Source organism: Hemitrygon akajei, chromosome 7, assembly GCF_048418815.1.
Source record: "Hemitrygon akajei chromosome 7, sHemAka1.3, whole genome shotgun sequence".
In the NCBI taxonomy this organism is placed as follows: domain Eukaryota; kingdom Metazoa; phylum Chordata; class Chondrichthyes; order Myliobatiformes; family Dasyatidae; genus Hemitrygon; species Hemitrygon akajei.
The window spans coordinates 92,346,993-92,370,191 of record NC_133130.1 but is presented as its reverse complement, the minus strand read 5'-3'; the positions used below and the strand labels follow the sequence as shown (position 1 = coordinate 92,370,191).

The 23,199-nt window shown below is 45.5% G+C and overlaps 1 protein-coding gene across 1 annotated transcript in view; it reads right to left on the bottom strand.

The window, feature by feature from the left end:
- Nucleotides 1-23,199, bottom strand: part of LOC140730671 (nesprin-1-like) — a 626,730-nt gene that overhangs the window by 15,454 nt on the left and 588,077 nt on the right. Inside the window, 6 exon segments of the mRNA XM_073051428.1 lie at nt 814-1,014; nt 6,724-6,935; nt 14,437-14,563; nt 15,238-15,383; nt 15,833-15,898; nt 20,040-20,373. Of these exon segments, the coding sequence (XP_072907529.1) occupies nt 814-1,014; nt 6,724-6,935; nt 14,437-14,563; nt 15,238-15,383; nt 15,833-15,898; nt 20,040-20,373 (1,086 nt within the window).

Below are 23,199 nucleotides of genomic sequence, written 5' to 3'. Positions count from 1 at the left end.
TTAAGCTTGATTTGAAGTAATGTGCCTTCACTATAACACACTAAGGGTCACTGGAGAAGACGCAAGGAAGATTTACAAAAATTTTATCTGTAATAATGAGGTCAGAACTTCCTTCAATCATACTACGTTAGTTGTCTGAAGTGACCGGTTCATCTCATTGGCCTGAGCTGCCACCTTCACAGTGACTGAGTAGATATAGGGAGAAACATCCCTTACACCCACCTTCTTCATGACAGGTTGTGGTTGCGGAAAACATGGGACGTATTAAGTATGCATAGTGACGTTTTTATGTCTCCATGCATTGCCTGTTGCTGCCGCCTGCAAGGAGGTTGTACATTCTCACTGTGACCGCGGGGGTTTCCCCCAGGTGCTCTGGTTTCCTCCCACAGTCCAAAGAACATTTTGAGGTTAATGGGTCCTGTGATTAGGCAAGGATTAAATCTGGGGGTTGCTGGGTGGTGTGGCTCAAAGGGCCGGAAGGGCCTATTCTGCACTGTATCTCAATAAACACACAAAGTTGCATCAGCTCTCAGCGATGAAATTTCCCTGGTGCTTGAATGACCTTACAATGCAGAAACAGTTCCCCACATTACAACAGTCTGGAAGTACTTCAATGAGTACAAAGCATTTCAAACAGTTGCTTTTAAAAAAGGTTCATACAATTTGCACAGTCAGCAATCTAAAACCACCCATTCGCCGGATTGTCTGTGATGGGTTAAACAATATAACCTGAGGAGCACAAAACTTATCCACATCCAGAATACAGCGGACTAGGCACAACTGATGCAGGGGTCTGCCAGCAGCAGAACTTACGTGGCACTGCATGAGAGCGTCCTGCAGGGTGCGACGCCAGTCCTCCAGCAGGCTGCCGACTCGATCCCACCGCTTGTTCATTTGGCTCAAGCGTTCCCGGAGCTCCTGCGTGTCACTGGTATCTGACTGCGTGAACTCGCCGCTGCACAGGTTTATGGACAAGATGATAGCCTTCCGATTATCAACCGCCTTTTGTAGCTCCTGAAACAAATGCACAGGGCAACTGAGGTGACACTCCATCAGCTGACTGAGTGAACGGGGGGCAGAGAACATCTCGCATCCAAAGTCTTTGCATTTGCTCAACACCCTATGAAAACTACTGGCGGTTGTGAGAGCCAATAACATGTTGAATATTATACATTAAAAGAATCTTACATTTGCACAGATGAGCTGTGTCAATTGAAGTTCCCCAGGTCAACATTTATCATGGAAAATATCCCTTTAAAGCATATTACATCTCAAATTCAGTCCAGCGTGGAGTTCATTAATCTGCGTTCTCTGGCTCCTTGGCCACCACTGCACAGAAACACCTCTGCTCCAAACAACCCGCAGCTATCCTAATACAGCAGACTGAAAGCCCAAAGCTTTAAGTTCCTCGGGGTGAATATCACAAATGACCTGACTTGGTCTAACCAAGCAGAGTCCACTGCCAAGGAGGCCCACCAGCACCTTTGCTTCCTGAGAAAGCTGAAGAAATTTGGCCTGTCCCCTAAAACCCACACTAATTTTTATAGATGCACCGTAGAAAGCATTCTTCTAGGGTGCATCACAACCTGGTATGGAAGTTGTCCTGTCCAAGACCAGAAGAAGCTGCAGAAGATCGTGAACACAGCCCAGCATATCGCACAAACCAATCTTCTGTCCTTGGACTCACTTTACACGGCACGCTGTCGGAGCAGTGCTGCCAGGACAATCAAGGACACGACCCACCCAGCCAACACACTTTTTGTCCCTCTTCTCTCCGGGAGAAGGTTCAGGAGCTTGAAGACTCGTACAGCCAGATTTGGTAACAGCTTCTTTCCAACTGTGATAAGACTGCTGAATGGATCCTGACCCTGATCTGGACCTAACTTGCACTACCTTAATTTCCTTTTTCTATTTTCTAATTATGATTTATAATTTAATTTTTTATTATATTTACTTGGATTTGTACTTCAGGGAGCCCGAAGCGCAGAATCAAATATCGCTGTGATGATTGTACGCTCTAGTATCAATTGTTTGGTGACAATAAAGTAAAGCTTATATCTCCATAGGTTCCAATAGGTACATTTAATGTCAGAGAAATGTATACAATACATACATCCTGAAATTCTTTTTCTTCTATATCTCCTTTGGATTTGCATCCACATCAGCTCTTTCTCTATGTTTAGCGTCTAAATACTTTATCCTGAGAGTCCTAACTGCTGTATGACCACAGTCAGCCTACTACCAAAGAAAAACAAGCTAACGTGCCTTAATGACTACTGCTTGTGGCTCTGATATCCACCATGAGGTGCTTCGAGAGGATGGTCATGGCCACAACCCGGGCAGCCTCGATCCACTGCAATTCGCCTACCCTAGACACAGGTCTGCAGTGGATGCCAGCTCCCTGGCCCCAACCTCATTTCTGAGCACCTGACAGTAAAGACATCTTCATTAGACTACTTCAACACCATATTCAATCCTAACCCCAAGCAAACTCACCTCCAAATGCTGAGACCTGGGACTCACGACTCCCTTTGCAACTGGATCCTTAACTTCCCGATCAGCACACCAGAGTAAGGATTCTCAGCAACAGATCCACTACGATTATCCTCAACAATGGTGCACTAATAGGATGTGTCCACAGCCCCCTACTTAACTTGCTATACGTAATCTCACATCCGCGTGGCCAGATCCGGGTCTAAATCCATCTACAGGTCTGCAGATGACACCCCCATAGTGACTGAACCTTAAGTAACGATGAAGGAAGGAGTTGGAAAGCCGAGCCTGGTGACATGGTATCGTGACAACCACCTTGCCTCAGTGCTGGCAAAACAAAACAGCTGGCCACTGACTTAGGAAGGTGGGGGTGTGGTCAAGAGGTTCACGTTTCTAGGAGTGAACATCACCTATCTGTACAACCACTGACTTAGGAAGGTGGGGGTGTGGTCAAGAGGTTCACGTTTCTCGGAGTGAACATCACCTGTCTGTACAACCACTGACTTAGGAAGGTGGGGGTGCGGTCAAGAGGTTCACGTTTCTCGGAGTGAACATCACCTGTCTGTACAACCACTGACTTAGGAAGGTGGGGGTGTGGTCAAGAGGTTCACGTTTCTAGGAGTGAACATCACCTGTCTGTACAACCACTGACTTAGGAAGGTGGGGGTGTGGTCAAGAGGTTTACGTTTCTCGGAGTGAACATCACCTGTCTGTACAACCACTGATGCCTTGGCCATGAAAGCTCACCAGTGTCTCTGGAAGCTAACAAAATTCAACACTGACTGAACAGTTTTTATAAATGCACTGCAGAAAGCATCCTAACCAGATGTAAGATGGCTTGGTATGACAACTGCTCCGCCCACGACAGCAAGAAACCGCAGAGGGTTAGGGCCGCAGCTCAGCACACCACAAAAGCCAGCCTCCCCACTCCTACCCCCTCAAAGACTCTGCCTACACTTCTCACCGCCCTGGTAAAGCAGCCAACGTAATCAAAGACACCACCCACCCATCATTCTCTTCTCTGACTGCCTACCTCCCCCCCAATCAGGCAGAAAGTAACAAACTCCTGAAAGCACACACTGCCACGTTCAAAGACTACAGAATGGTCCTCTTGTTTGGTCAGATGGACTCCTGAACTCGCAATCTACCTCGTCATGGCCTGGCACTTTATTGCCTGCCTGCACTTTCTCCTTTGTTCCGGGGCAGCTCATTCACCTTTGGACCCCACTGGACACCCAGCTCCCACCTCTGGCTCCAGGTAGCTGCTTGCAGGCCACGCTGGCCATATCTGGTACATCACTTTGATGGGCGGGCTAAACCAGGTGAGGGCAGCCAGCGGGCCTCATACCCCAGTGAAATAGGGACGTGCCTGTCCTAACAGCTGATATCAGCTCTGGCGGACTGGGCAGATGAGACCTACAGCGAGATCCAACGGCCTAAAAGGTGGTTTTGTAACGTTTCCTGGACAGTGAAGGCTATGACAAGGCACAAACGAAGTCAAAGTCATCCACTGCAACCAAGGAAATCCCGGCTTGTGATGACTACTCTTACCATGGGACCCGGACTTCCAAGAGAGTGGAACTGCCCCACTTTAAAACCTTTCCCGCACAAGCATCTTGTCACTGTTGGATACATCAGACAATCACCACCTCAATGCACTGATTTTATGAAATTGTCTGTATGGATGGTATTCAAAAATGTACACATGGCAATATTAAATCAATTTACTAATTTACAAAAGTTCTTGAGATTAAAGTGAGTCTGCCTTTCAGCAGCAATTGGAAATGGCTGGAGCGTTGTCCTGCAGTTACACCTCCCTGACACCGGTGGGGCTACAGCACTGGTATTGCAACCCCCAACAACTGGAATCCTTGGAACTGATCCAGACTGTTGAGAGCAGAATCAATCATGAAGAAAGCAGTTGAAAGAAAACTGTGGTAATTAAAACAAAATCAACCTAAGTGCTGAGCACCAATACAAATTTGATTTGTTGGCAAGCAATTCCCATACAAATTTGATACACGTCGAGGGGGAACTTTAACAAAACCATGATTAATATTCAAGGGCAGTTTACTGAAGTATGAAATATTTGTACCATTGGACTGTTGAAGTTTTTACAATTTCATGTAAACAGGTCACTTCTCGTAATCAATGCTGAACATAGCCTCTCTTAAGGTAAGTGTAGCAGCAGTGGGCCCTGCATACTGAGCCCAAGAGTAGGAACAACCTGAGGTTTGGACGATTTAAACCAGATTGATTAGGTCAGGGTGTCCAGGGACAGGCTCGCTGCTCCATAAGGTTTACTCGTCTCTGCACTGAACTGCGGCCGTGACCTGCAACCAACAGGCCCCTGAACTGGCTACAGTGATGACTGGTTTTGTGGCTGTGGACTCACTTTTGTAAACTTCAGTTCTGCTTACTTTTATTGCTTGCACGATTTATTTTAAATGGGTTTGACTGGGTTTCTTAGTTTTGTGGCTGCCTGTAAGGAGACGAATCTCGAGGTTGTATATATACCTTTGATAATAAATGAACTTTGAACTCTGATGCAGATCTGATGCACACTACTCTGAAGGTTCGAGCTCTACACACAGAAACTAAGCTGGCCACACTGAACTCCCGCTGAGACAGCAGTAGAAACCAAGCCCATCAGATACTCCTCTCCGGAAGGTTCCATGGGGACAGAAACATCCGCATCTTTTCCACTTCATCCCCAGCAGCTTGCTTGCACAGAATTCTGGGCTCAATGAGCTATTCCTCGGGATTCACCCGGAATAGACATCAAGTTGCTGCAGGAAGTGGGGAAGAGGCTTTCCACACACACAGTCAAGTGTTGCCAAATAGTACGTGCTACGGATGCACTCAGGAAGGGCCTTAGCCACATGAGAGAATACCATGCCCTCCAAACCTACTTCATAAACGTTACAATATAATGATTTGGCATTGGCATTAAAAAGATTTGCTATGATTGATCACCCATTGATCTACCCATTAATTTGGATCTGGACATTCAACAGGGCATTCTAGATTATCTAATGATGTCAATGGTTCCCCCATTTGTAAAAAAAACTTTATTTTAAACAAAAGATAACTTATTACCTGGATGTCACATGGATACTAAACCTAGCACATCAAACCTAGCAAATGACCAAGGTAAAGGCACAATATTCATGCGAGGAGCACTTGAGGAAAATTGTACCAAATGTGGAGAATCTTGTTTTTTCAGTCTTTAAATCTAGACAATACAATCCCAATACAGGGGAAGTGAACCACGTCCATATTCCCAATCCTAATGTTTATTTCCATACCGATAATCCCAGTAGATGGTGATGGCACCATTTTCCGCACTGTCAAATCCAATGTAGAGTTACTGAAACGTGATTGGACAAAAATTGGTACCAACTCTGATGGGGAGAGGAAAAAGCTTGATGCAGGTGATTGGTTTTGACAGGTGTGAACAAGGAAATGAATCTCAAGGTTGAATATGGTGACATGTATGTAGCTTGATAAAGTTACTTCGAACTTTGGTATCTGAAGGAAGAAAGCTATGAGGTTGAGGGCATGAAGTTTCAGAGTTTGAGGGCATGAAGTTTCAGAGTTTGAGCCACGGCATGAAGTTTCAGAGTTTGAGGGCATGAAGTTTCAGAGTTTGAGCCACGGCATGAAGTTTCAGAGTTTGAGGGCATGAAGTTTCAGAGTTTGAGCCACGGCATGAAGGTTCAGAGTTTGAGGGCATGAAGTTTCAGAGTTTGAGGGCATGAAGTTTCAGAGTTTGAGCCACGGCATGAAGTTTCAGAGTTTGAGGGCATGAAGTTTCAGAGTTTGAGCCACGGCAGATGAATGCATGTTGAGAATAATGGGCAAGAGGAAGATAATCATGAATGCACTAAGGTGGGGACGGTCAAGGTCAGAGGGAGGAAACTGAAAATCAAGGTGCAGTTGGACTAGAAGCGATCATTAATCAACTGGCTAAGATGTAAAACCTTAATGGGATAAACTCCAGGTCAGGACACAGGCTGCACAAGTTTACAGAGAGTGAGAGAAGAGTCAGAAGATCACGAGGATAGTGGAGTCTGGTGTTGAAAAAGGCACAGGGCAGGGTTTCAGCTACAGACTTGCTGAGTCTGACAATGTTGGACACATAGTGGTGTTGGCATCACAGAGAAAGTAAGCGTTATTTAGTTTCAAACTGAAGAGTAGCCATCTGTTTAAAATAAAGCTGAGCCATACTTTGAGCTTCTTGATCCTCAGCTCGATGGTCTGGATGTCTGTGCTGTTGTCCAGCCTGCTGAGGTGCTCGAGCTCTTCCTCGGTCTCAGTCAGCCATTCCCAGATGCTGACGAGGTCAGAATTGAACTGCTGCCACTGCTGGAGGTTCTGTTTCATTCTCAGCTCCTTGTTAAGAGCCTGGGCTTGGATCAGCTCCCAGCGTTCAATCACCCCTGCACAGGACACAAGGTAGACCTTAATGAGTTAGCTCTGATTGGTTAATAAAAACACAAAATGCTGGCAGAACTCAGCAGGCCAGACAGCATCTATGGGAGGAGGTAGTGACGACGTTTCAGGAGTCCTGATGAAGGGTTTCGGGCCGAAACGTCGTCACTACTTCCTCCCATAGATGTTGTCTGGCCTGCTGAGTTCTGCCAGCATTTTGTGTTATTATTTATTTCCAGCATCTGCAGATTCACTCGTGTTAGTTCTGATTGGTTATACAGTCACCTGCAGAATCAGACTACCGTAGATTCCGGACTACAGAGCGCACCTGATTTTTAGCCGCTGGCACTAATTTTAGAAATAAAATCATTTTTTTAAATGTAAAGGCCGCACCGGATTTTAGGCCGCACCGGATTTTCGGCCGCAGGTGTCCCACGTTGTAATATGAGATATTTACACAGAAAGATATTACACGTGAGGATTTTTTTAACTTTTAATTAAATCCATATGGTAACAAAAACAAATACATATTGCAAATGCTTTTTTTCGAACCGTGCCCGTACGCGGCTACTTTTAAATATACGTTGCGTATACTTCTTTACTGAACAACATTCCAATATCTCCTAACGACTGGTAAAAAATATATATACTGCAGCCTACCAGGAAAAGTTATTGATACCTTTAACTTAAAAGCAGATTTCGCTCAGATCCAAAGCCGCTCGGATCCAAAGCCGCTCGCGTAATGCCGCTCCCCCCCTCCTTTCCGTTTCATCGCAAACGGCATTTAAAAGCAGATTTCGCTCAGATCCAAAGCCGCTCCGCCGCTCGACCCCCTCCTTTCCGTTTCATCGCAAACGGCATTTTCCCACAAGACGCCGCGAAACCGGGTGTGTCGTCATAGCATCCCGCGATGTAGTACAGAAAACAAATATAGTTTAAACTAAGAGGGTAGGTAGCACAATGCTTCGAGTGTTTTCCATGTTGATGAGGGTGAGTACAAATGACTGATTTACAATAATTTAATTGTGAAAGTGCGCTTGATTTATCGTACAATTTCATTGGACCTCTGTGAACTACTCATCAATTTTATTGGTCTACTGTTACGAGGCAAAATGTTTACGAGGCGGCATGAAAAAAACCTTGCATTAGCCGCATCGGATTATTGGCCGCAAAGTTCAAAGCTGTTCAAAATGTGGGAAAAAAGTAGCGGCTTAAAATCCGGAATCTACGGTAAATTGTACTTCCTTCAGTTATTCAGTTCTTGAACCAACCAGCACAATCCTCACCGCCTGAGTTTATGGAACTGATGTTTGTTGCTCTTGTGAATGCTGCTACTTGCTTGTGAGGCTCTTGCAATTGCGTTTATCATTGTACCTGTGCATACATGTACTTGGGCATGTGACAGTGGACTTGACTTTAACTTCTACATGAAAAATTCATTCTAGGGCTGAGTTTTGAACCTAGGGGTTTCATCAGAATATTAGCAAATCCAGACAGACATCTCCTCATTTAAGAAAAATGGATTTCCAGTGGATGTAGTGTACCTCGATTTTCAGAAGGCATTTGATAAGGTCCCACATAGAAGATTGGTGGGTAAAATCAAAGCTCAGGGCATCGGGGGGAAGGCATTGACATGGATAGAAAACTGGTTGGCAGATAGAAAGCAAAGGGTAGCGGTGAATGGGTGTTTCTCAGAATGGCAGGTGGTGACTAGTGGGGTGCCACAGGGCTTGGTATTGGGACCACAGCTGTGAACCATTTACGTTAACGATTTGGATGAAGGCATAGAAAATAACATCAGCAAATTTGCTGATGATACTAAGCTGGGTGGCAGTGTGACATGTGATGAGGATGTTAGGAGAATTCAGGGTGACTTGGATAGGCTGGGTGAGTGGGCAGATACTTGGCAGATGGCATTTAATGTGAATAAGTGTGAGGTTATCCACTTTGGGAGTAAGAACAGGAAGGCAGATTATTATCTGAATGGTGTAGAGTTGGGTAAGGGAGCAACACAAAGAGATCTCGGAGTCCTTGTTCATCAGTCACTGAAGGTGAATGAGCAAGTGCAGCAGGCAGTGAAGAAGGCTAATGGAATGTTGGCCTTTATTACAAAGGGAATTGAGTACAAGAGCAAGGAAATCCTCTTGCATTTGTACAGAGCCCTGGTGAGACCACACCTGGAGTATTGTGTACAGTTTTGGTCTCCAGGGTTAAGGAAGGACATCCTGGCTATAGAGGAAGTGCAGCATAGATTCACAAGGTTAATTCCTGGGATGTCTGGACTGTCTTACGCAGAGAGGTTAGAGAGACTGGGCTTGTACACCCTGGAATTAAGGAGATTGAGAGGGGATCTGATTGCAACATGTAAGATTATTAAGGGATTGGACAAGATAGAGGCAGGAAATATGTTCCAGATGCTGGGAGAGTCCAGTACCAGAGGGCATGGTTTGAGAATAAGGGATAGGTCATTTAGGACAGAGTTAAGGAAAAACTTCTTCTCCCAGAGAGTTGTGGGGGTCTGGAATGTACTGCCTCGGAAGGTAGTGGAGGCCAATTCTCTGGATGCTTTCAAGAAGGAGCTAGATAGGTATCTTATGGATAGGGGAATCAAGGGATATGGGGACAAGAGGCAGGAACTGGGTATTGATAGTAATTGATCAGCCATGATCTCAAAATGGCTGTGCAGGCTCGAAGGGCCGAATGGTCTACTTCTGCACCTATTGTCTATCTTATTTACATTCAAGAGATTTGAAAACTGACAAAGGAGATTTTGCAGTAACCTGCTACAGTTCGTTTCTATCAGCCAATATACACAAAGGAACACCACGAGGTGGAGCAATGAGACATCAAATGAATAGTCGTCCCTCGATATCTGCGGGAGATTGGTTCCAGGACCCCCTGTGGATACCAAACTCCGCGGATGCTCAAGTCCCTTATATAAAATGGCGTAGTATTTGCAAAAATCCTATATGCATCCTCCTATATACTTTAAATCATCTCTAGATTACTTATAATACCTAATACAATGTAAATGCTATGTAAATAGTTGTCATTCTGTATTGTTTAGGGAATAATGACAAGAAAAAAGTCTGTACATGTTCCATACAGGTGCAACCATTGTAACTCTTCTGGGAACGCTGATGCTGCCTCGGCATCGGCCAATGCCGATTCTCCTGTGATCTTTTAAGCTCTTGAGGTTGTAGTGCTTTACATAGCTAGCCAGCCATTCCTTACTAGCCTTAAACTCCTTCCTCTCCCTCACAACACAAGTAGTGAACGAATGAGACGCGACGCGAACACTGCTCAAACAACAAGTGCTGGAGAGAGACTGAGGATCTGTGAACTGGCGGGAGGTTACAGCAGGGTATGCCTACACATCACTTCATTCACGCGGATTCAGCGTAGCGCTCCGCACGCAGCAAATTCAAGTTTTGTTTTTTGGAACTTCCTGGAATATTTTTTCCGAATACTTTCAATCCGTGGTTGGTTGAATCCGTGGATGCGGAGGGCCGACTGCACGTTCTGTGTAGGAGATTTGCGTGCAGGATTGAAGCTTGCTTTCTGTCCCAGATTTCATGCCTGGGACTTGTCTACACCCTGCTGACTATTTGCCCAGCTGGGGCAAATAGCTCAGGGATGGGGTACCTGGGGCTCACTGACACAGAATGGAGCAAACCAGTTGGTCTAGAACTTGCCTGGGCCTTTGTCCAAAAGAAAAATCCAATTAAACTGAATACAAAAGGATTTAAAATCCAGGCAAATGAGTCCTTATGCAGGGTTTCGACCCAAAAACGTTGACAATGGCTATCCCCTCACAGATGCTGCTTGATCTGCTGAGTTCCTCCAGCAAACTGTTGCTACAACTGGGCACGTGATGAACTGGATGGTGCCTTGGTTGTGATACCAACCACACACGACACCCCCACAGGGTGGCTCCAACCCCAGCTGTGCAATGAGCTATGGACTAAACCACCTTGTGCTCCAAACAGACAACATCGAGGAGTATTTCACAGCACAACATACTCGATGTCCAGCAACAAACAAGAACTCAGTGGGTTACGCAGCATCTATGGAGGGAAATGAGGCAGTCACCATGTTGGGCTGGCACCTGCCCCATCGTGGTCTCTCTGGATTTATATTTTTTTAATGAAAACATCCCCATTTTTCTTAACTTTAAAGAACATAAATCTTTTTATCCACTTGCGATAGGCCAGCCTCTCATCTCAGGAATTAGCCTGGAGAACCTCAAAAGTAATTTCTTTTTTAATCAAAGTCATATACATCACGGTATGCAACACAGAGATTCACTTCTAGCGGGCAATCACAGTAAATACAAGAAACACATTAGAATAAAAGACCATACCCAACAGAACAGACAAACAACCAGTATGGAAAAAAAAAACTGTGCAAATACAAACCGAAAGAAAGAATGAATGAATAAATAAGCAATGAATAATGAGAATATGAGATGAGAAGCCCTTGAAAGTGAGTCCATAGATTGTGGAAACATTTTAGTGATGGGGCAAGTGAAGTTATTCTCACTGGTTCAAGAGCCTGATGGTTGAAGGGTAATAACTGTTCCTGGTTCTGGTGCTGCAGGTCCTGAGGGTCCTGTACCACCTTCTTGATGGCAGCAGAGAGAGGAGAGCATGGCCTGGACGGTGGGAGTCCACGATGATGGATGCTGTTTTCCGTTGACAGCAGTCCGTATAGATGTACTCAATAGCGGGGAGGGCTTTACCAGTGATGGACTAGGCCATATCCCCTACTTTTTGTTGGCTTTTCTGCACAAGGGCAGTGCTTTTCCCATACCAGGCTGTGATGCAACCAGTCAATATACCGTACTCTCCATCACACAGCTATAGAAGCTGGTCAAAGTTTTAGCTGTCATGCCGGATTTTCTAAGAAAGTAGAGACACTGCAGTGCTTCCTTCGTAATAACACATACATATGCTGAATCCAGAAGAGGAATTTAAAGTGGCTGACCCTCTCCACCTCTGATCTCTCTTTGCGGATTGGCTCACGGACCTCTGGTTTCCAGCTCTTGAAGTCAATAATTAGCTCCTTGGTCTTGCTGACTGAGTGAGAGATTGTTGCTGTGGCACCACTCAGCCAGATTTTCAATTTCCCTCCTACCTGCTGATTCATTACCACCTTTGATTCTGCCAAAGACAGTGGCATCGTCAGCAAACTTATAAATGGTATTGGAGCTGTGTTCAGTCTCACAGTCACAAATATAAAGTAAGTAAAGCAAGGACTAAGCACACAGCCTTGTGGTGCACCTGTGCTGAGGGAGATTGTGGAGGAGACGTTGCTGCCGATCCAAAGTGACTGAGAATCCCATTGAGGCCAAGCTTATTGATGAGTTTCGAGGGGATGATAGTATTGAATGCTGAGCTGTAGTCAATAAAGAACATCCTGATGTTTGCATCTTCACTGTCCAAATATTCCAGGATTTGATTGAAGAGCCAATGAAAAAGGTATCTGCTGTTGACCTGTTGTGATGGTAGGCAAATTGGAGCAGATCCAAGTCGTTCTCAGGCAAGAGTTGATATGTTTCATGGACAACCTCTCATCACAGTGGACATAAAAGCTACTGGATTAAGGCAGGTTACCACGTTCTTCTTTGGCGCCAGTATAACTGAAGCTTGCTTGAAGCAAGGGGACGCCTCAGACTGTTGAAGTGAGAGGTTATAGATATCGCCAACACTCCAGCCAGTCGAGCACCACAGGTCTTTAGTACATGGCCAGGTACTTCATTTGGACTGGATACTCTCTGTGGGCTCACCCTTCTGGACTACCTCAAGATGAAGCATCAAAAGCTGAAAGCTTGTTTTCCCATTTCCCTCCAAAGATGCCTCCCGACCTGCTGGGTTCTCCAGCTTCTTGTTTGTTGCTGCAGATTCCAGCAATTGTAGTTTCTTGTGTTTCCATTCACGGCACACTAACCTCCACGATTCAGAGGTGAACTCTCCAGCAATCCTCACAGGAATGAGACCAGAGTTGGGCAAAACCACTTAATGACTCTTTTCATTCTAAGTGAGAAAAATGTCACTACCCAATTCACAAACCGCTCTGCCATGCAACTGCAAATAAAGGGCACCTAACCTGGCAGAACAACACACACAAAATGCTGGAGGAACTCAGCAGGTCAGGCAGCATCTATGGAGGGGAATAAACAGTCAACGCTTCGGGCAAAGAACCTTCATCAGGATGATGGATCTTGCCTGTCATCCCAGCTTTCAGGTGAGTGAAGTACAGGAGGATCTAGGTGCTCATCTGCATGGATCAGAAAATGTTTAGCAGGCAAGTGGGGCTAGTAGTTGGGAAGATAAATGCTTTATTGGCCTTCATCGCAAGAGGACTGGAGTTTAGAAACAGGAAAAGTATTCTTACAATTACACAGGTAGTGGCGAGGCCACCTGAAGTACTGTGCACATATGTGTTCCCATTATTTAAGGGGGGGATATTCTGGCTTTAGAGATTGTCCAAAAGAAATTCACCACACTAATTTCCATCACACTGGCTGGTGGCGCAGTGACATCAGCGCCGGACTCCGGAGCAAAGGTTCCCGAGTTCGAACCCAGTCGGGCCGCTCCCGGGCACGCTTTCCACCCGTGCCGGGTTGAGTGTCGAGCTCGCTACTCGGCCTCGTAAAATAAAACAACTGTGCTGTGAGAAGGACGTGGGAGACCACTCACAGAATCTTTCCTCCAAGACAACCACTTGGGAAAAACGTGGTCGCCGAGGCTCTGGCAGAGTATGGTACACAAAAAAAAATTCCCATAACAAACAACTGGAAAGTATTTGTTGGCTTTCCAAAGAGAACAAGAAGTAGTCTTGTTTAAAAAAACAAAAGATTCAGAGGGATCAAGATGTCAATATCTTCCCACACGAGAGAATCTTGAACAAAGGGACATAACTACAGGATTAAAGGCAGACATTTAAAACCGAGGTGCACAGGAATTGATTCTTGAAGAGGGAGGTGATGCTATGGAATTCTCAACTCCGGAGCAATGTGGAGGCTAAACATTCTGGTCCCTCAATGCAATTATAATGGCGCTGCTGATCATTCACACCAATCCCTCTCCATTGGTTAAGCTGTGGAGCAGCAATTGGGCTCTCCCAGCTGTAGCCATGATACATCAGCAGGGTCTAGGACCACCCGTACCCTCCCCAACCTTATGTCCTTCTTCAGCCCCTTCAGTGGCCACCTCATCACTGCCAGCTGCAACAGGACTCCGGTTTAGAAACTGCAAGGCAAAGAAAGACCACAGTCCAGCTGGCTCTCTACTGTCCTGTGATACAAAGATAATGCATTTGTTGTCTTATCCATTATCCCTGTTGTCTAATCTGTTACTCCTGGTTGTCTACCCGAGATGTGGTAAATCCCCAGAAGCCTAGCTGTAAATTCATCTGTTCTTCTCAAATGTATTAAACTCAGTAAATGCTATATTTTAAATTACATCTCTACAGTGTTGTTACATGGACATTGATTTGACAACTCACCAGAAGTCTGTGTCTCTGTACTCGTTAGGTTAATGAAGCCGGACAGCTTGTCTTCCTCCTCTTTGAGCTTGTGTCCTACCCTTTTCACCGTCTCAATACTACCACGGCACTCTGACAAGAGTTTCATCTGTGGAACAGGAATAGGGAGGCTGAGCACCTGTGGGACACGCGTGGGCAGCTAAGGACAAAAGGCTGTATTCAACACAACACATATCAAGCAGTAGTAAATCAAGGCAGTACAGTACATAGAGCAAAGTTTCCCACTATCAATAAATTAAAGGCAGATGTCCACCCCACGAGAGATACTTAAATAACTTGGAGAGCCACTTCCCAACATCGCCATGATGCCTCACGCTCTGTTATCTCACTGAGATTTAGGTCCCTTTGGTGGTATCCAGCAAGGTGGGCAAGATCTCCACTGTCAACAGCCCAATGACATCCCCAATGCAACAAGACCCGATTTCCACTAGATCCCTACCCAAGTCGCACTGACCTAACAGCAGTTGCATCAGGTACATTCAATACAAGGAGTTTTAAGCATCACATCAACTGTTTGCGGCAGTGGACAGATCAGGCAAGATCTGATTAAAGGGCAGAACAAGGTCAAGTGGCGGAATGGTTTACTCCTTTTCCACTGTAGTGGAGAAACACGTAGCCCAGTTTCAAATCCTCACTGCACAACGTTCGTGAATGAATTAGACACACAGAGGGCTTGCTTGGCCACTCCATGCACCTGGGTTGGACCCAGGCTCATAACATCTGAGCTCCCAATGACCCAAGAAGTTGCACCCCCAGACTCACGTAGCCCCAGTAGCTGGAGTCCAGCTCAGGACCCGTGGGCGTTTTGCTGCGGATGGCATTCTCTGTCTGCTGCAGGTGGTATCGGCTCTTGTCCAGGGCTTTGTCCAGCTGCCGGATCTGTGTTTCCAAGTGTCCATGCTCCCCTGCTGGAGACAAAAGAACATCCAGAGAGCAGGAGGGATGGGCCTCCGTTAATCAGTGGCTGCTAACTAAGCACAACACATGCAAATCCAATCAAGGCTAAGGGTAATTACACTTAGCGCACTACCTAAACATCCATCTAGTGCAGAACCAGATGATGAGGTACCTACTGTAGACCTTCACCATCCAAAACCTACCTGGACAAGGCAGACCGCGAACCCCAGAAGGACAAGCATGCACTGGCCACTAGGCTAGACCAAGGCGGTTCACAAATATTAGCTGCAAGTTAATGAGTTTATGGTTGGATTTGCATTCCACAAAACAAGTGAGGCATACAAATTGGAGGTCAGGTAGGAACGATGCAAGGTCAGTATTAAAAATGGATGACGTGGGTTGGGTTTGGTAGAGTTTGATGTGGGAGAGCCAGAACATGCTTGGATTGTTGAATGCCTACCAGTGGATCTCAAAGTATTTTCAGTCAGTTTTAGATAGGCTTCTGGGCTTTCGGGAATCACTACATCTGTGAAAATAAGAACACAGGTGATATCAGGCAACGGCCCTTCTCTCTGTACCATCTTCTACTGTTGTCAGAAGGATCCAACACCAAACAAACTTCTGCTAGAGGAGAAACAAAAAAATCTAACCTTCACTCTGCTAAAAATAAAACACTAATCATGGCAGGGGTCTCAGTGCAGGGCATTTACCCAGTCAGAGAATCGGCCAATCAAGGCGCAGTGATGCTGTTTATCTAAAGACTCTTCTTTTAATTTGGATTCATAGAAGTTCAACACCTGTGGTGGGTTCCTGAAATGCAATACTAAAACAATCTAGTGCTCGTGCTTGGAATCTGAATCAAAGAAATCCCCAGCAAGAATTGGAAACTCTGCATTTCCCAAGATTTTCTCTTAAGATTGGTCTTCCCCACTAATAGCACTGTGAACAATTTGCAAGAAAAACCTCTCTGATATTTTCCCCCCATTTCTGTTAAATTCTTTTATCAGTTTCATTTACCATGGAAGATGGGATGGGATGGGCAGAGGAAACAGAATAATACACCCCAGAATACCCTTATGAACATAAAGATGGCTGTGTTTACCAGGCTGACGTGCGTAGACTGTGGTCATGTGATTGAACCTTCTGGAATACATGGAGTTGGGAACCCTACCTCATCCTGAGCCAGGCAAATGTGGGAGTGCTGGTTGCAATTTTACAATCAAGGTTCCTGCTTAGAGTGCTATAATACTTCATCGTTCAGGAATAGGCTCTTCAATTATCCAACGGTTGATCTGTCTCATAACTCTATCTTCTTACCTTCACCAACAGAGAACAATCAGTTTCAAGTTTGAAATCCTGAACTGGCTCCAGTCATAGCAGTTTTTGTAGCAGAATGTAATACTAGTTTTCCAAAGCCCACTGGGTGAACCAGAGCTCCTGAACATCACCATTGCTGATTTGGCTCTCATATTAAAAGATTATCTTTATTTGCCACATATACAGTACATCAAAACATACAGTGGTTTATGTCAAATCAAATCTACGAGGATCATGCTGGTAGCCTGCAAGTATCACCACTGTCTGGTGCTCACAACTCACTAACCCTAACCTCTAATGCCCTTGGAAAGTGGGAGGGACGCACGCGGTCTCAAACTCCTTACAGACAGTGGCAGAAACCGAACCCCGATCATACAGCTGGAGCTGGAAGCTATTGTGCCAACTGCTGTGCTAACTGGCCACCTCAACCTTTTCTCTATCTACCCCGTCAAGTCTTTTTAATCTTCTTAAATAACCTTCATAATCTTTTATAGTCAACAGAGCACAAGCTCGAAGTTTGGTCAGCGGAACCTCAGGGCAACCTCTAAAAAAGGATCTTCAAACTGAAATATTAATTCTCTTTCCACAATATGCTGGAAATGCTTTCAGCATTCTCTGTTCTCCTTGCAGACATCCTGTATCACCTCTTCTTGAGCGTCCGAGCTTTACAATCTGCCATTTCCATTTCGCAGTTAGAGTGCCCAGAACTCTATAACCTGGGGTAGAGAACCCCAGCCCCCTCGGAGGAAGCGAGGGTGAGGACACCAAAGGTTACATTTGAGAGGCTTTAATATTTGAGGTTTATATGTTAAAAATAGAAGTATATTCTGCAGCCAGCTGTGGGGCTGCTCATCATCTCTGGGAACTCCCAGGAAAGCCACAGTTCCATTAAAGGAATAACTTGGTGTTTAACAGAGTATGGACATGGGGGAGGGCTTCCATTTAAAAAGGCTGAGAGACCACTGATCTACGTAGTCATACAGATGTAATTCATTGAAGTGTCTCACAACTTCCACCCATTTGTATTCCCAAACACTTAGAATTTTCAATTAGCCTCTTCAGTTTTATTTCCTTCCTGTGTATGGGCTTCTTTCCACATCTCAAGACACCACCTTCCCTGGGTTTACAAGGAAAAGGAAGATAAATGGGGAGTATAAGTAATAAAACTACCCATTTAACTCTGGGAAAGAGAGGTCGACAGAAACTACTTAAACCACAGTTGTCAACCATCACTCTTCTTGCCTAGGTGAGTATTTCACAAATACTGAACCCAAGGCTCCTGTTTTCTGAATTCCACAGAGCCATCAGCCTATTGATTATTGTATTTTACAAACTTGGTTACAATCAGTGCCCAGTGTTCCTAGAGCACAAGTAGTGAGAATGCTCTACCTACAGGGGGCAGCACTGCTAGAATGTCAATGAACACAAAATCAACAGTCTGTGTCAAAAGAAAAATAATCCAAAGACACAATTTGAGAAACAACCCGGAGATCTCCCTGACGACCCAACCAAATATTACCTCTCTAAGAAAATCACTTCAACCCAATCACAACAGGACCATTCAACTGCTGAATACAAATAGGCTACCACATCCCACGTACTACAAGTCAGCAACAATTAACCAGCCATTAGAAGTATTAGGAGACCTTGCTGAAGACAACGATGTTGGTAAGACTTGAGGATCTGACTTAAAGGGAAAGGTTGAATAAGTTAGGGCTTTATTTGTAGGAGAACTTTTTGTTATGTTTGTACTGATCAAAATAAAATTTCATTTCATTTCAGAATGAGGGGAAATTTGATAGAGGTATACAAAATTAAGAGTATAGTTAGGATAAATGCAAGCAGGCTTTTCTCACTGAAGTCACATGAGAGCTGAACTAGTGGTCATAGGTTAAGGATGAAAGGTGAAATATTTAAGGAGAACATGAGGGGGCATTTCCTCAGTCAGGGTGTGGTGCAAGTGTGGAACGAGCTGCCAGCGTAAGTGGCGGATGCAGGTCCAATTTCAACACAAGAGAAGCTTGGATAAGGACATGGATGGGACGGTTGTGGAGGGCTGAATAATTGTTCTGATGGGCTGAAGGGCCTGGTTCCGTTCTGTTGCGCTCCAGGACTCTGTTACATAAGAGCAGCATTGAAAAACCATCTTACAGCTCTATTTTAACACAGGATTCAGTATAACATCTGTGAGAATGAAAGCCCAGGCTGGGATCTAGAATACACCACCAGAAGGAGCAGTAGAGGAGGATTCCACTGTGCTTTTCAGAAGGGAGCTGGACAGACTGAAAGACTGGATTGCTCTTGCTGGGAGCAGGCATGGCCTCGATAGGCTCAATGGCCTCCAACTCCTGTACTAGTCTTTCTGCATTTGTGTGTAGGCATTTTGGCGACCCGGAGAGCTACTCCAAGTGGAAGGTGATAAATCTTTTTGTAGATTATAATAATTATAGCTGGGTGACAGATGCCCCCTGAGAAAAGAAACCTGCCTTCACCGATGCACACACTATTCCCATCCCTCAGCCCCGTCATTGATCCAACCTCTCTGAAGCCACCTCACTCTCATTATGGATGGGCACTAATTGTAAGTTTGCTCAATTCCAGAGGGGAGCTCTGGCAGAGGTACAAAATGACCAAACTGCAGCGAAGAACCTGTTCACTTTGAAGTGATTTGGGATGTGCCAATAAAGTAAAATCCCTTTCATTTTTTTCCATTACTGCCACTTTAGAAAAGACAACAAGACGACACAAGTAACATCAGACAAGCTCCTGATCCTCTTGACCACAAGGGTGGCTGTGGAGAGACAAGTTTTAAAACAACTGGAGGGAACTGGTGAAAAGAAAGGTTATCACTTGAAGTTTGAAGTAGAAAGATAGTTGGATGGAGTTCTTGCCCCGCCCTATCCCACAGGGGAGATAAGATTTTCTCCAATGCTAAATCTACTTACTGACTCCTCCTGACACCAGTGTACACACGCTGGCCCGTGAAGATAAACCTTGCCCTACTGCAACCCTCACTGATCTAGCTCAAGGGCTTCCCAATCCTGCTGCCAGACCATCTCACAGCCCAAGCTTTGTTTAGTCCAAGTAAAGCAAACTTAGTCATTGCGTTTTTAGTCATGGAAGGGCCAGTCGGCCATTTTGCACTTAACAGAGCAGCACTGTAATTTTGTTGTCCTTAGCAATGACAATAAAGCTCTTGCTGACTAACTCAGCCTCTGTTGCCCCCTTCCAGCCCGTGACTCCCTTGCCCCTAGCCCTCCACCCCCACAGAACCCCTCACCCCTACCCATCTGCCTCAAGTCCCCTCACCCCTATCCCTCTAACGCACAGACCCTCTCATTTTCACTCACCTGCGAGTTCAGCTGCCCCTTTGAGGTAGAAGTCACTATCCTGGTCTTCCACATCCTCCTCCCTACCCTCCAACGCTTGCGACACAGCACTCTCCAGGTTCCGACTCAGGTCGTAATCGTGGTCCCACTCCAAGGGAATGGAGTCGACGCTGGCTGGTGTGTCGCAGCCTGACCGCGTGTCCTTGGGCTGCTGTGCACTCACGCCCTGGCTCAGAGAGAGCGGAGTGGGTATGGTGTCGTCCGTGCTTCCGTCAAACCAATGCGGGCTGGTGTACTCGCTAGCGTGGTCCAACTCCACCTCTCGGTCGGACGCGTCGTGCTCGTCATCTGTCAGCTGCGCGGAGAGAGGGAGGGGGGATGGTTACCATTTTCATTGCCCCTTGCAAGGGAAAATAAAAGACCCCCGATCAGCTGCCAGCACTGCAGTATCTAAATCTGCATCTCCAGGCCCTTCTTTAATTGAACTAAGTTGAACAGGGTAGAAAAGGAAGTTGTTCTCTCTCCTTCCATTGGGCAGAAGGCAACAAAAGCTTGAAAATGTGTACCACCAGGCTCAAGGACAGCTTCCACTCTGCTCATGAACGGACTGCCTGTACAAGAAAGATGAACTCCTGACCTCTCGATCTACTCTTGCACGTTGTCTACCCGCACCACACTTCCACCGGGGCTGCAACACCTCATTCCGTTCAACAGGCACAAACTCAGGAACTCAGGAGGAACTCAGCAGGTCAGGCAGCATCTATGGAGGTGAATGAATGGTTGATGTTTTGGACCTTGTGTGTGCTGCTCTGGATTTCCAGCATCTGCAAAAATCTCTAAGTTTTTCCTTTTGCATTTGGAATGAAGCATCTGAATGGCAAGCAGAACAAGGCTTTTCACTGTATCTTAGCACATGTGACACTACTAAACCAATTACCATTTAATCCAACTCCATACAAACCCCGCTCGCCCTGTCAGCATATCCTATCCCGTTCCCTCCAACTATTTTTAAATACCTCCTTACTTTTGCTCTTGTTTTGTACTACATACATATACACATTATAATTTGTAAGATTTTTATGTATTGCATTGTACTGTTGTCACAAAACAACAAATTTCATGGCATGTCAGTGATAATTAACCTGACCCTGATTCTCTTCTGCATTCAGAACTCCCTCTTACAGGTAACTATGCTTCTTGCTTCAACAAATGGCATCTTGCTGTTGCTCTCCACAGATGTATAACACAGTGGGTCACCTCTGAGGTTTTGGATTCCTGGTCCAGGTACTGATCAATTCACCCTGTGCCTAGTCTGATACTCATGAAGGTTATGAATCAAGCAGATTCCCAGATTATGAAGTTATCACAAAAATGTACGCCATTGATGGCAAATGTTCACAGGGTGCAGTTCTGGTGCTGCGATCAACCCAGTGGAAGGGATATTCTAACAAAGGAGATCCCGTCTGTTCTCACTCAGTGATCACAGCCGCACTCGCTCAGGGTGGTCAATCCAGGTAGGCACTGTGTACACAATGTCCCACAACAGCCATCAGTGAATCCATGGCCAAGGCTTAGAGTCCTGAAATAAGGAACAGGCCTCTGGAGATGGAAATAAAGAGAAATGCCTTTAATCAGAGGGTAGTGAATCTTTGGGATTCTCTACTCCGGAGACTCATGAGGCTCAGCCTCTCAGCCTATTCTAAACTAAGACTGACCGGATTCTGGATATTAAGGAAACCAGTGTATTATTGGCGTAGGGCAGGAACATGGGGCCTAGGTAGAGGATCAATCTTGAGCAACTTATGTGAGGGTGAGAAGAGAAAGAGAGAGAAAGAAAATGTACCAAAGGAGAAAGGAAAATAACTAGAAAAGGAAGAGAGAGAAAGAGGGCAGAAATAATGTTGCTGTTTATCTTTAGCAGCAAGTCTGAGAGAGAGGTTAGTCAGCAGTTTAAGGTAAGTGAATATCCCACTGCAGTTTAGCACAAACGGCACCTCATTGGCCTGTTTGTAACGTCCCGAAATTCTGTTCACTGCACTGGACATCATGGTGAGAAGCAAGCTGCAGATCTGAGTACTGGCCGAATTAACCATTACCTCAGCACCAGTTAGCCGGACAACAAAAACACAAATGCCATCGTTCTCTGCAAAAAAAAACCCACAATCCTTCAAGCACAATAAATTGAGGCAGACTTACAGAGACCAGTGGAAGAATTAGAAGGCACGTACGGCATTCTGTCAAGTGCTAAGCACTCACTCCCACTTTCACTTTGCCTTATCTGAACTTGCTCCATACCAAGGCTCAGTTACAGCTCTATAAATAGCTTCAGCAGCTACAGATGATTCTCTCTGATGACACACATGTTCAGGCTTGTGTCAGATATTGCTGCTGAACCACAGATGCATCCAGAGGCTAGGCACAGTGACCAGCTCTCAAAGCCTTAGTTCTTAAGAGGAGGGGTTTACAAAGACGCACGCACACTACAGCATTCCAGCCTGTGGCTTACCATTACATTCCTAACCAGACGACAATTAACTACAGCTGCCACGGCGCACCGCTTGTTAAATAACAGGTTGCTTTGAAGGGTGAGGCAAGTGCGGCTCCCTTTATGGATCTTCAGTGTGAGTGTTTAGCTCTTAACAGAATACCACACGTGCCTTGTAATTCTCGCACTGTTTACTGGAAAATTCCAAATGTCACTCATTATTTAAGAAGGGAGGGAGGCAGAAAAAAGGTAATTATAGGCCAGCTAGCCTGACTTCAGTAGATGGAAAGATGTTGGAATCTACTAGTAAGGATGAGATTCTGGAACAAGATGGCGCCAGTGAACGATGCAATCAAGGGTGATATTCTCCAGACAGTTCACAGAATTACTTCTTTCATTTTTTTTCTTTCAAACGTGGTTCTGCTTCTGCTAGAGCCCGGGATCTACATTTTGGTGGTGCTTTTATGGGCCGATTGAGTGGTCCGGCGTGGCGTTGTCTCTGAGGGTGTTCGGTGAGGTTTCAAGCGAAGCGTGTAGCCTCAAGGCCAAGGAGCCTGGAGACGAGGTCTGAGCCCCACGATCGACTCCATTTCTCGCTGAAGGTTGAAATCATCGAGGCGAGAGCAGAAGCCGAGCGAGTGTTCAGCGCAGTCTGCCAGCCTCTCGCTCGCTGCTGCCAGAGAAACGTGTCTGCGT